General features: G+C 37.9%; 1 protein-coding gene across 1 annotated transcript in view; it reads right to left on the bottom strand.

Moving 5' to 3' along the window:
• Window positions 1-1,073: 1,073 nt before the first annotated feature.
• The window catches only part of LOC120630443 (transmembrane protein 64), a 28,808-nt gene continuing 14,710 nt past the window's right edge, over window positions 1,074-15,171 (bottom strand). Inside the window, exons 2-3 of the mRNA XM_039899679.1 lie at window positions 9,005-9,160; window positions 1,074-1,512 (exon numbers count right to left, since the gene is read on the bottom strand). Coding sequence (XP_039755613.1) covers window positions 1,390-1,512; window positions 9,005-9,160 — 279 coding nt within the window. The 3' untranslated portion in view covers window positions 1,074-1,389. The remainder of the gene's footprint in view (window positions 1,513-9,004; window positions 9,161-15,171) is intronic.

Here is a 15,171-nt window from a genome sequence, read left to right as displayed (position 1 = left end):
AGGGCGACACGACTTTGCTTGCGCACCGCCACTCACAATGAGTATACAAAAAGCGTCGATTGCTCGTTATACTTACAAGTCCAAAATTTTACACAACGGTTTATTCGATACTTAATGAAAGTTTACAAAACACTATTCTGACAAAAGTGAACATTGGATTGTATGGAAGTATTTACAAAATAAAGTAGCTATCTACAATCTATACCAAACTACACCTTCTATGAACGTAACGTTAATATCACAGGTTTGTAAACCTCATCATCACCGGAGGCTATATATTGATGGTGTGTGTTATGACGTGCCCATCTACGTCTTCTTGATAACGTTGTCAAAACGTGTTATGACACGTCTTAAAAATTCTTGACGTTAGAACTATTTTGAATCATCTGGGTATCAAGCCATATGCTGGGATCCACTGTGCGCGTCACTTGCAACCCGGACCCTTGTTATCTGTTATTGAAATCTTTCTGTGCAAATATTATAATGCGCATGCCTATTATATCGCCTGGTAAATATCATCGGCATTTCGCCTGCGGGGATTCCCCCCGTACTGTGTTTGTTATCGACCAATGAAACTGCGGATACAGCAATCCGTTGCATCCGTATCGTTATTAATTAATTCTTAACTTATTGTTATGTGGCTCGTAGCGTTTTACGCATTCTTATGGTCTTAAGCTTATATTAACACAGAAATCGACTTGGCGAGCTTACGTTTGAATTATTGGCTTATTTATTTAGCAATCAATACGTTTTTTACCGAATTATTTTCTGCAAGCAAATTAAATGTAGTTTCATACGCTGTAAAACTAGTCCTCGTTTCTTACTGGATCTTTAATTAACATCTGGGACTATAACTTAGTCGTAGATGTTAGATTTTTGGTTTGCAATTTTTTAAGTCCAGTCTTTCTTGACCTAGAGCTGTTATAGAACAGTTTTAATAGTACGGAGCAACACCTTGTGGTCTTCTAGATGATCACTGACGACATCAGAAGTGGGATCGTTGTGCTTCGGCGCGTATTCCAATTTCATATAAAGATCCTAGCAAGTGTATCTAGATAAAGACTGGTTACTTAAAGTCTCAATTGCACAGTCTCAATCAGAAATAGGATCGGTATGGCTCCTCAGTTCCAACTAGTTAAACTAGAACTAGAACTGAAGTCTAGCTATCCCTATAGACGCTCTACAAAGTCTCATGTTTTGTCACCCCTATCTGACACTGGCACTATCCATATCAGAAGTGGGATCTATATCACATAGCTTCGAACTTTAAAAACAGTGTAATTAGGGCTGTAGCCGCTATACAAAAGTCTCACATTGCCGGGCGCAGCACCCGGTGGTCAGCCCCTAGCTGGTGACGGCGACGTCTGCATCAGACGAGGGGGCGGTTTGCTAGCTAGACGAGCTGCTTGTAGATAAAGTGTCGCGGCCTAACTCTGCGGCCATGATGGCTATCGTCAGCTCCTTGCGCGCCTTTTGCACCACCCACACCATGAGCGTAATGCCGATCAGTATCTGAAAATGATACAAAATAACTATAAATTCTTTTCGTACAAGTAGATATTTATTAGTGTTAAACAAAATCAAATCAAAACGGTTGTTTTTGTAGATTACGTGTGGTTTTAGACTCAAATATTATTTTCCATACGGATAACGTTGTTTTAAAATGGTTTTATCCATTTGCGTTAGAATAAATAAAAAAAAATAGAGATGTTTTGTTCTTTAGATCCTCGATTGTGAGATGGCGCTTAAAAATATCCGCATACGAATATCTCGGCAAGGTACTGGACTACCATCGTAGATGGCATCATCAGGTACCACCCGGTGAGATTACACAAAAAGGCTAACTTTTATACGGTACGTTACTACGGTAATAAAATATGATCTTATAAAAAATATCGCCGAGCGGTCGACCGGGTATCATGTTGTTAGTAACATGTTCGTTTGTTTTGGACTTTTTATAAAAATATCACGGAGCAATTTATTACCACCCCTAAAGGATTCAATCGACCAAGTCGCAGGACATCCATTAATCCGAGGATATAGAGATAGTCATCATCACCTCAACAGATGAACGTCCACTGCTGGACGTAGGTCACATAAATCCAAATCCACGTTTCTGGGCAGCTTGTTCCCCCGGGCTCCCAGCGATTCGCGCGATGTGTGTCGCGATTCCAGAATCTTGGGACCCCCAACGTCCATCGGGAACCATGGGAGTGTGGGAAATGCTACAAAATAACTACAAGAATTTCCACCAGTTTGTATAGGACAGCGAATAAAATCAAACTGTTACAAATTAAACATCATCGGCCGATAACTGATAAGAGAGGGCAATCCCGCTCGGCCGGTGCGGGGACGAATCCAAATCTAATTATAACCGCGCCGCGTGATTAGATTACAGCACAGCTCGTTTTTAGACTTATTTGAGTACACCTATACCGTCAACTTCGTAGTTGGTCTATTGGTTAATATACCTATTAATAAATAAATAAAAAGACTACGACACACATCGCAATCTAGCTCCAAAGTAAGCGTAGCTTGTGTTATTTGTATAAAGATGACTAATGAATATTTTTATGAATAATATACATAAAGTAATTATTATGATGGATGTGCGTTTACGATATTTTTATTGTAACTTATTATAATTACTTTGTTATTTAAATTTATAACTGGGTTTATTCCGTACAATAAAGATTATTATTATAAATACTTATAATAATACAGATACAAGACGCTGAAAAACATTCATGTTCATCCACCAAACATTTTCCAGTTGTGGGAATCGAACCCGCGGCCTTCGACTCAGAATGCAGGGTAGCCTGCTGCGCAAGTCGGCCGTCAAATATTAGATAGATCATGAAGTACTGGGTCCGATTCGGGAACTGGCGATGAAACTGGGGCATAACAAACTAATATAATATGGGGAACTAAACAAACACCTCTTTACTATAGGAATAACCGACAGTCCTCGTAGTAATGAATATTTAGGTTGAAAATTATAAAGTAAATAAATAAATAAAAAAATATATATATACTACGACAATACACACATCGCCATCTAGTCCCAAAGTAAGCGTAGCTTGTGTTATGGGTACTAAGATAATTGATGAATATTTTTTATCAATAATATACATAAATAATTATAATATATAGATAAACACCCAGACACTGAAAAACATTCGTGCTCATCACACAAATATTGTCCAGTTGTGGGAATCGAACCCACGTCTTGGACTCAGAAAGCAGGGTCGCTGCGCCAGTCGGCCGTCAAAAAAAGTAAGTTTCGTCAAGTTGTAGGAAAAAACACTTTATAAAAATCATCATTATCATAATCATATCAGCCCACTGCCCACACGGGGCAGTGGGCTGTGGCCCACACGGGGTACGGGTCCCATCCCACAATGAGAAGTGGTTAAGGCCTTAGATCCCAGTGCGGATCGGTGGACTCCACACGCTTTTGAGAACATTATGGAGAACTCTCAGGAATGCAGGTTTTCTCACGATGTTTTCCTTCACCGTTAAAGCCAGTGATGTTTTAATTTCTTAAAACGCACATAACTTAAAAAATTAGAGGTGCGTGCTGGGATTCGATCGCGGCCTCCCGAATTTAAAGTCGAAGTCTATCTTTTACAAAAATAAAATAGGTTTAGGATTTCAACGCATACTGAAGTCAAATTTGCTTTTCTTGCCGCTCTGTAAGTGATTGCTTGCAGAAATAAGACCGCCTTTTCCTGCCTAAAATTTTCAGTATTGTCTGTATTCCTTGTAGATAATGTAAGTAATTTAATAGATAATAAGCATACCTTTATAATTTACGCATTATTTTAAACCTGCTTAGTTAATTATATCCAGTCTTAGATAAGATTATAATGTAAGGTATTGGGTTATCAGTTTGTAATTACTAAGTATCAAAGAAATCATATTTTTTTAATTTTATCGCGTCTCTAAATTAAAAATGGAACCTCCATATCTATGCAAATCCATATCTATGCAAATCGCGTCAGTCCGTCAACATAGTGCTGCGTAAAAGAAGGGATATTACATTGAGTATACGTGATTCTGTAATATGTATATACATTGAGTATACAAAGTGGTTCTGTTGGTCTGTGCACGTGACGTAAAACTACGTAAATTCGTTAAAAAATATAGCTTTTAAATAGTTTAATGCTCTAACTTTAGAACTTAAGACCATCCTAAAATCTTCCAATCTTTCTACTTTTTTAGCGGCTACAAACCTCCTTTATGCACCTTACTTTAAAAAACTCACAGATTTAATTGCGTAGGTACTCACAGCACTCAAAACAAGGTTTTGTAATGCCAATGTATCGGTGAAAGACCCTCCAAAATCGGTAAAGCCGTTTCCGAAACAAAGCCGGATAGACAACAAATAAAAATATTTATTTTTCTGTTTCTGTCATAATTTTACTTTACAAAAGAACACTCCAATTTTATTTATTTGTGTAGATACAGATATTGTATCTACACAATACAGGTACACTCTCATAGGGATCGTAAAGCCACAGAGTATATATATCTAAAGTTGTGACATGTAAGGAAAAGTTTGAACCTGTGGCCTTTCAGATAGCTTAGTCTGCCTGTCAGTCGCTGTCGCGCAGCTAGAAAGCCTTCGGAATAATTGAATCAAGGTTGTAGCGTCTAGAGGGGTTTCTCATCCGAATGTACGCAGGTTATATATAGAAGAAATCCATACAATATCATAACCCACCGCATCACTGTGCATTGAATATTGTAGGCAGTGGCGGTACTACCATACAAGCCGAAAAGCCCGGTTTGCGTTACAATAAATCTCCTAAAATAATTCATAATTTATAGCAATGAGGAAATAAAAACGATTTATTAACTTTGACTCAATAGTGTTTGCACAATGAGTATACAAACACTACGGCTGGTGGTGTGATAGCAACCGGCCCATAGAATTACAATGCAACAGAGAACTCTGTTAATGTTTCTGAAAGTCGTACGTTGGACAAACCTTAATATATTTTTTAGGGCTTGCCTATCTTCAAAACCCTAGGAACTCCACTGAATGTAGGTACTCGAAAGACTAATATCATTTTATGTTATCAATATCATTTGTTGTCTTCGATTCTGATCCGCACCGCTAGGAAATATTGACAAATCACAGAAAATACGATCTTAACGATCTCCATGGCGCAGCGGTGAGCGCAGGTGTTTTGCGTGGGTGGGTCCCGGGTTCAATCCCCGGTATTTGGGAATTTACAAATTCGGAATTTTGGCTGGTCTGGTATGACGGGAGGCTTCCGCCATGGCTCATTACCACCCTACCGAAAAAGACGTGCCGTACTTTACCCAGTGGCGTGCACTTCGTACATTCACAAAAGCACTGCCTACCCTTTACATGTAATACTTTTACTAATTTATATAAGTCAAAGTCAAAGTCAAAAATATCTTTATTCAAGTAGGCCCACAGGTGGCACTTTTGATGCGTACATAAAAATTACACGGTAGTGAGATGATGGCGATAACCACATTCGTAAACTTAAAACTAAAGCTACGAGGGTTCCAAACGCGTCCCGGTCTAAGAAGAAGCCCACAACAAACTTAGCCGGGTGTTTTTTTTTTTTTTTTTTGTTATCGCCATCTCACAATGTCATTTTAAATTATTAGAAGAGCAACCTGGTTAGAGCAATAATTTACACCCAAGCTTTTTTATCGTTTACGTAGTCCTTTATACTATAATAGGACTTTTCTATAAGCTTACGTTTAATACAAACTTTGAACTTTTTAAGAGACATCTCCAAGATGTCAATTGGTAGTTTATTGTAGAATTGTATGCAATTTCCTTTAAACGAATTATGAATTTTATGTAACCTAGTATACTGCACTGTAAGTTTATTCTTACTTCTATATAACTCTTATAGTAGAAGAATGTTCGGTGTTTTTGGCAATCTTTCTACTCTATGCATACCCTGGATTACCAGGGTAGAAGGGCAGGGTAGGGTTAAATTCAGTGGCGTGTACTAGGCTTATTAAAGCCTAGTGCACACCACTGACTTTACCCCAGTTTATTCTTTGGATATTATTGCCACGCGTGCGCCAATGCTCGGAGAGTTGATAAAACTTTCGGAGAAGATAACATTTTGTCCTTTCCCCTGGGATATAAATGTCTCACAATTTAATCTTCTAACACAGCTTTATCAACTCTCCGAGCAGTGACGCACGTGCGGAAATAATATAAATAAATAAATATAGGTACTACGACAATACACGCATCGCCATCTAGCCCTAAAGTAAGCGTAGCTTGTGTTTTGGTTACAAAGATGACTAATGAATAATATACATAAAAATAAATAATTATAATAGACATATAATCACCCAGACACTAAAAAAAATTATATATACCTATAAGTGTATGATGCTGTAATACCTATAAACGGAAGGAAACTTATCCTGTTCTCTGTTGCCATCCAGTGATGAATGGGTTTGACTTCGACTTCACTTTCATAGGGGCGAGTTTGAATCCCAGCGAGCACCTCTAACTTTGCTAAGTTATTTGGGTTTTAAGCAATTATAATATAACTTGCTTCAACGTTGAAGGTTACAGGTATTATTTTAAAACTTACTTTAAACAGACGAATAGTTTAACAATAAATGTAATTTCCTTTTTTTCATTTCTTGATTTTTATCTCCCCCGCCCATTCTAGCCGTGCTGATTTCAGACAAGAGCTAACTGTAGTGGTATAAAAAATTTAAGAAGTTTTCTTTATTAGCATACAAGGTTTACAGTCTGCCGTTCGCGTTCCTGCGATAATACTCGTAGTTATGAGAAGCCCAGCGCACCGTACGTTTGCTCAATAACATCGACAATTTGTAAATTGAAATGTCAATTGGCATCCTGTTATAACCGGCTCCTCGCTCTTGCCGCAGCTGAGGGATCGTTTGTAATACAGGAGGGAATAATCTATATTTATACTTCTATAACAATAGTATAAACAGGATTTTTTTTGTTTGTACCGTATAGGTTCCGAAGGTACTGGATCGATTTTAACCATTTCCACACCAAAAGAAAGCTCTATCTCAAAGTAACATAGACTATAATTTATTTGAAGATGTTGAAGATCCTCAAGGAAATTGCAATAATGCAACTGTTTATTAAAATTTTGCCTTTAAAATTCATTACTTGGCGTGACTTACTTGTAGCAGTATAAACGGATCGTATGTAATAAAGGGGAGAGTAACCTATACTAAAATCTATATATATAAAAGAGAAAGTGTGTGGGTATGTTCCGTATAGGCTCCGAAACGGCTGGACCGATTTCAATGGAACTTTCAGGGAATCTCCGGATTGACCTGGCGAGTAATCCTGTAAAGTTTGGTGACGATCAGCGGAACGGAGCACTCCTATTTTTGAACTGTCAAATACAGCTTTTATTTACTATGATGATATTCTATTGTTGGGTGTACATGGGTGTAGATGATGATCTTCACCCGCTCGAGAAGACAATAGAAGAGAATGAATACGGAGAGAAATACATGATTTAATATATTATGAGACTTAAATAAAAAATTTAATGATGTAAGTTTATTGTTGAAATAAAATAAAGCAAAATCTAGCCCGGCGAAGCTGGGTACGCTAGTATATTATAATAATGTTATTTCTAATAGAGAGTTAGATAATAGTGAGTGAGCCGGCAATGAGTTGATCACGGTGAAGATGATAATAAACAGGTTCCCCGACCTCAATGACTCCAATCTCCAAAGAGATTTTCCAACTACGCGGGAGAGATTATAGTGCACAAATGCGTGCTTAAACACTGGTGCACTCACTATGGCCTAACTCTCATAGTCCGATTAGACGGACAGCTGAACTTTGGAGGTGATTTAATCTTTCTCGTCCTATTTTACCTCATCCTGATCATAAATAAATCCCTTCGCACCGAAGTTACTCGTAGGTATATTTAAAAATTAAAAATAGAACAACTCCCCCGTTTCCATGAAAAGACGGAAAGTATCGCGCTATTTCCAGCGTAACAACCTTTTATGCGAGCGCTCAAAGAAAGCGTTTGACTCAGTCACGTTTCCATAAACACCCACTTCACCCCCGCAAACGCCGAAAGACCTTCAACTTGCCTCTATCCGTATAGCGGCTATAAAAATAATTTTAATTAAAGCCTTTTATTAAGTTATTTATTTTAGCTAATAAATCCTGATTTTGGAAGGCTAATAATACCAGTAACCGTATCTATTTTTTTTACTTTTCTTATTATGTAAAAAATCTTTTCATTACTCTTCTTAGTGAAGAATATGTTTTAAAAATATAAAAAAAAACAAGCGCGATATAATAAATAAAAACAAAAAAATGAAAATTTCTTTCCATTTTTGTATACGTTTAATTTGCCGACAAAGTTGGATTGTCTATCAACACTAATAGTCACACCTGAATCGCAAATACGATGAATCAGGTAACGTGCGATTCGTGCATATATCTCAGTGTCGAGCCCAGTTAGTCCAGATACACGTCGATGACCTGCGCAGGTCACGCGCAGCAGACCCAGCACCGTGGCCAGATGATAACCGCAGCCACATCGCCAACGCACGGGCACAGACCGGAAAAAGAACCGGGGTTGCAGCCACTAATGATGATTCGTTGACGATGATGCTGCTTTCCGTATTTTATATATAATATTTTTTGGTTATGCAGCACTATATTGGATGAGGTTGATGCCGACCAAGTTGGATGGTCTATCAACACAAATAAGCTCACCTGAAGCGAGAATACTATGTATCCGGTGGCGTGCGGCTCGTCGAGGACGTCGTGCATAGACCTCAGCGACGAGCTTAGGTAGTTTAAATACACCTGACAAACGTGTATGAATCGGGTAGCAACCACTCACGTTGATTTGTTGTCGATGATGTTGCTTACCATATTTTCATACGTGTTTTTATTGGTTGTGCATTACCATAATGTCAGGTGTGGTTTGTGCTGACCAAGTTGGATGGTCTATATAACTGATAGGCTCACCTGAAACGCAAATACGATGTATCCTGTGACGTGCGACTCGTGGAGGACGTCGTGCATAGACCTCAGAGTCGAGCCCAGGTACACGTTGATGACCTGCGCTGGCAGCAGACCCAGCAATGTGGCTAGGTGGTAGCCGCAGCCTCTGACGTCACTTACCTGAAAAAAAAAGTAATTTTTTTAATTTCACAACAAATTAGCCCTCGATTGCAATCTCACCTGGTATGTGAAGATGCAGTCCAGGATGGTATCGGGCTAACCTGTTAGGGATATGGTAGTTACATGAAACCCTAGGATTATGTGCCTGTCCGTTTCTACGCGACATCGTAACGGAATGTTTAATCGCTAGCGGCACATCTTTGTCGGTGCGGTGGTAACTAGCCACTGTCGAAGCCTGCCACTGGACTATACTAGGGAAAATTCATAAATTATTTTATAACAATAATTGTGAAATGAATATAGCAAAATAACAATAATTGATAAATGCAGTTAACGAAATAACAATAAAAGTAGGTACATACTTTTAATTATATTATATATAAATTAATTCAAATTAAAAAATATTTTATTCATGTAAACCTTATTACAGGCACTTATGAAACGTGGTGATAACTGCATTCGTTAACTTAAAACTAAAGCTAGGAGGGTTCCAAACGCGCCCTGGTCTAAGAAGAGCCCACAACAAACTTAGCCAGGTTAAATATATATTTATTTAAACTTTGATAATGTATGTAAGTAGATGCATCAAAATCTACGTCAGTAATTAGAAAAATCGCTGTTAAGTCAGTAGTCAGACGTCAGAGTTACCGTCAGATAAATATGTTTGTTTGTTTGTTTGAAGTCTTTATTTGCACAGACACATATTATACAAATTAAACACAAATACAGAAGAAATTTACAAATATGGTGATTGCTTTTCTGTTTTATGCATTTTATGCGGTGTATATTCTTTCATTCAGTCAAGTATCTCTTTACACTGCAGTAGGTACTTAATACGCTAACAGAAACAAAAAAAAACCTCCACGATAAATCAACATGCAAAAAGTACGCATAGCATAAACAATAAGTTAACATTGATTAAAGTGTAGGTACAAACATGTAGTGGATCAGAACGGCAAGCTGAAGCCGTTAACATTAAAATAATCTCGCATGGAAAGTTCAAGTAATTATTTTGTTTTCGCTAAGTGCGAGTAAATTGTGCGACACAGCACGCCACATGGTAAACGGCCAGCGCAAAGTAAGTAATCGTTGGGGCGTTTTCGGTCTTTATAATATGTACAATGTGTAAATGAAAACCGAAGTAATACTTCAGTGGCTATAGAGGTACATTATTTACTGTCTCTTGGACTAATCTGTGAAAGTTGAGTTGAGTAAACCATTGTCATAATTTTAATTGAAATTGTCATAGTCTATTCGCCTCTTCTTTTTTTCCTACCTCGAAGGTTGACTGGCAGAGATCGCTTAAGCGATAAGGCCGCCTCTTTTATTCTACTTCTTTCTTCATGCTTCGACGTGGTATATAAATAAATTTTACTTAAAGAAATCAGATACAGCCCTAACATCATATGCCCAAGTAAAATTAAGTGACTCCTGTCACTTTATTAGGAACGTTTCGAGTAGCGCAGGTACTATGCGCGAGTCGGTCTTTTATCTACAATAGGGTTGTCATAAGGATCACTTAGGATGTTTTGAATTAGTTTTTATGGATAATAAATATGTTTATTTTGATTTAACATTTTTACAGGGTGATTCCTTATGAAACATACGTATGCACTCTCGAACAATATTTCGTTATTTCGTTACACGTTGATGTACGTTGTATAACGTTATTAATATTTTTAGGATTACTATTTAACTTTCGGCCGTTTGACCGAGTTTTATCTTGGGCACGTTCCTGTAACTTCTCGAAGCTATGTGCGTTTTAAGTCATTAAATATCACTTGCTTTAACGTTGAAGGAAAACACCGTAACCTAACCTAACCGGCATGACTGAGAGTTCTCCATAACTTTCTATATATATACAGGCCGGTGATAGGGGTTTTCTGTTAAGGAAACCCCTATCACCGGGGTCAGGCCGAAGTTAGAAATTGGCATTGCCTGCCTGTCTCGGAGAGCACGGCAAGCCGCAATAGGTTAGTGATTATTACTAAGAAACCCACACTATGAGGGGTCCCGAGCCCAATTATAGTCAACTTATTGAATTTTTCCGAAAAGTCACCAGCTAAAATAGTGCCCCACACAGTTGCATTGTTTTGAACAAAGAATAAAACGGTAGAATGTACACTGATATGGTATTTGTGCAAGGTGTATTTTTAACTTTGAAGTCACTTGAGTGCAAACAAAAATGTGTTATTTTTAAAGTCGTTATTATTAACGAGAATTCTTTGTTCAAGTGCACGATATTCGCATTCACAACCGGTACGAAATTAAGTGTTTCAGAGACATTACTTCCTAATAATAGTATTTAAAGAATAAAAGCGGCCAATTGCGATTTAGATCTTATAAAAATTCATTATACATACACACGTATTACCAGGTTCCATTCAGTCGCACGAAATACTATAGTAACTCTTTTACGGTTAATTGTGTCAGACTCAGGAATTCCCTGCCTGCTGACATACGTCAGGCTCAATCCCTAAATGTATTTAAGAAGCGTTTGCGAAAATTGCGTTTGAAGCGAAAAACCATTTCTTATCTATGTAATATTATAGTATGCAGTATATTGCTTAAATATGTATATACTTATATATATTATGTATAATATGTATGTAGTATTAGAATTTATGGGTAAGTAGTTTATTAAAATTATTTTGTATATATAAAAATAAATTTTATACTGAAATTGCTGCACCAACCCGTTCCTTTGTTCTTCTGTATTTGTGTTTAATTTATATAAAATGTGTGTGTGCAATAAAGACTTAAAACAAAACAAACGTATACAACGTTAATGTATTTCGAAAAAATATAAAAATAACATTATTGTATGCATGAGTAAGCTGAAGTAGAGATAGGATGGACGTTGGGCTCCCAAGGTGCTGGAATGGAAGCGCCACACTGGTAAGCGCAGCGTCGGTAGACCTCCAACGAGGTGGACAGACGACATTAAGCGCGTCGCGCTGGACCCAAGCGTCACAAAACCGTGGAACTTGAAATCCCTACAAAAGACCTATGTCCAGCAGTGGACGTCTATCGGTTGATATGATGGCGATGATGATGTATGAATGAATGAATGAATAAATACACTTTTATATATAACACTTCGCCATGATCGGCGAGATAGCTGCGAAGCCTTGCATGGATAGGATATTTATTTCTCCCACTGTCGGCGACTAGCTTTTACTTTAGTTTAGAATAATTAATATAAGTAGTAAAAGTAGTAGAATAATTATTATAAGCAGTTAACATTTAAGATATTTAGGTAGAATAGATTTTATTTAGATGTTAACTAGACAATTATTTAGTAATAAGATTAGATTGTTTAGTAGTAAGAATTATTATTAAATAAAGAATCCCGAAAGGTTTTATTTGCGGTCGGACACATTGACGCTCGATAGCTCACGATGAGTTCTCGACCAAGAATCGGATATAAATAGGCCACTCTGGCCGACCGCTAATCAGTCGTCCCGGAGCATTGAATCAAGAAACATCTCGTCTTTTATTGCGAAGAATACCCTGCAACCTCAAAAACGGTGTCGCTACCCCCACCACGGGCTACGACTACCTGAACACGGTGGAACTCACGACCGGAGTGCGCAGCAGACGGGCGCCGACCAGCGCACGAGACAGAGCTCCAACTCTGTCTCAGAACATAAGGCAGGCAGTGGCGTGCATTTCATACACGCACAAAAGCACTGCATACCCAATTTGTCTTATATAGCTCAAATTGGAGGGGAATATTTCTATTTTATGCTATATATTTGCTTTATGCATACCCTGGCCGAAGACCCTGAGCACGCCACTGAAGGCAGGGTTCTTATACCTGCCTTATTTCGCGCCTCGTCACCCAGTGGGACACGTTCCCTTGGCGTTGGTTCGGCATAAAACGCCGACGCGCCGCAACACCCACTGGAACGGTTTTTTCGGAATAAATGTATCCAATGTCTCTGTCTAGGGTGCATGCTACATCAATAACCATACAGCAACAAGTAAACCCACGGATACTAATCTTATAAGACAGTGTATATAGATTGCGTAAAGCGATTGACTAGGTCTTCTGTCCTAAATTAATCATATTTTGTTACATTAAACTATATTAGCGACATTCCGTCAAAATAAAAATGCAAACAAACGTGTTAGCGCGTAATCAGTGACAGCCTCGGATTATGCCACGGATATTTTCGAATCGTCGCGCAGAAATGTAAACATTTTTTCAAGTAAACACAGGGATGCCATCTCCTGTTCTGACAATGGTGCATAATTTTGTAGTGAAAAATAAAACAGTTCGTTTTTTAGAGGGCACTATTGAAATATCTCAGATTGAAATACGAAACGACATTTAAAAAATACACTCATATATCCGTAACATTACCACTTAACTGGCTGTTCTTAAAGAAATGACAAGTGCCTATTTAAAAGCGCCATATTATGTAAAATGCCAATATCTCTGGAACTATAGTAATGGTTAAAATAAAAAAACTAATTATAGTTCATGGTTCCTGGTCTTAAGGACCTACCAATACGTACGTTTCAAGAATATGATAAAACACATTTATTACAGCTGGGTTACTTAACAATTGATGAATTTCTAGAAGAATCCGGCACCGCTTTCGTCTGTCACAAGATATCGACGTTTCCTACTACATGACGCTACAGTCGCTATAAGACTGATGTGAAAGGCATATACAAATTTTCGGCATCGACGGTAGGAGAGTCGTAGCTTAATTGGTAAAAGCGCTCAGGCCGCGATTGCCCGAGAGTCGCAGGTTCAAATACTGTCGGTTCCGAAAATTTTTATATTCATTTTAAATTCATAAAATTGGTAATTCCTCCAAGTGTAGGTAAAAACACTAATAAAAATTATAAAAATAGATAAATGAATGTTAAAATATTAAATGTAAATTTACGAACCGGTGGTAGAGTCACTTCAAACAGGCAGACTTGACTTGATATTAGGCCTGTTTTTAATAAATTAATTTTTACTTTTTTTTTTGAATTTGTATTCCGAACGTGATCCCATGCTTTGTTATGCGAATAAAATATAACTTTGAGCGCAGAGGAATAAAATAAATCATACATGGCAAGTGTCAACCCTACACGAGTAGTAAAGTTACACAGTAAACTGAAGCCGCGCTATAAATGTTTATAGCGTCACGGCATACCTAAACACGTGAAAAAATCTTGCGACATTAAAATCGCCGTCATACGCTAGGAATGTTATTTATAATAAGTATACAGCGACCTCAATGGCGCAGCCCCGGGTCAGTAGTCCCGGGTTCAATTCCCGACAGGTGCAATTTGGGAATGTTTAATTTCTAAATTGTCTCTGGTCTGGTCTGGTGGGAGACCTCAGCCGTGGCTAGTTCCCACGCTACCTATAAAGAGGTGCCGCTAAGCGATTGAGCGTTCCGGTACGATGCCGTTTATAAACCGATTGGGAATTTGGGTCTCTCTAACCGGTTAGATAATAAATAAAATAAATAAATATATTACGACAACGCACACATCGCCATCTAGCCCCAAAGTAAGCGTAGCTTGTGTTATGGGTACTATGATGACTGATGAAAATATTTATAAATAATATACATAAATGCTAAGAATATACATATAAACACCCAGACACTGAAAAATATTCATGCTCATCACACAAACATTTTTCAGTTGTGGGAATCTAACCCACGGCCTTGGACTCAGAAAGCAGGGTCGCTGCAAACTGCGCTATTCGGCCGTCGGTTAGATAATATGAAATGAAAGAATCTCCAGTACTTGTTATAAAGCACTTTAGTATAGGCTTTGTACGAAATATAAAGAGCCTATCCTTAAGTCTTTATAACTAGTACTGGAGATTTTCTTTGTTTTATTTCATCTGCATACCCTGTGCCGACCCTCTATGCAGGCCGCTGCATATGAGGTATGGAAGCAGGTTAGCCCTTTACAATTTAGACTGTATCATCACTTGCCAGCAGGTATTACAGACAGGGGCTAACATGTAATTGAAGGACATAACACTGTTT

Source organism: Pararge aegeria, chromosome 16 (assembly GCF_905163445.1).
Source record: "Pararge aegeria chromosome 16, ilParAegt1.1, whole genome shotgun sequence".
NCBI lineage: Eukaryota > Metazoa > Arthropoda > Insecta > Lepidoptera > Nymphalidae > Pararge > Pararge aegeria.
The sequence above is the reverse complement of the archived record's forward strand: the minus strand, read 5'-3'. Positions and strand labels throughout refer to the sequence as shown.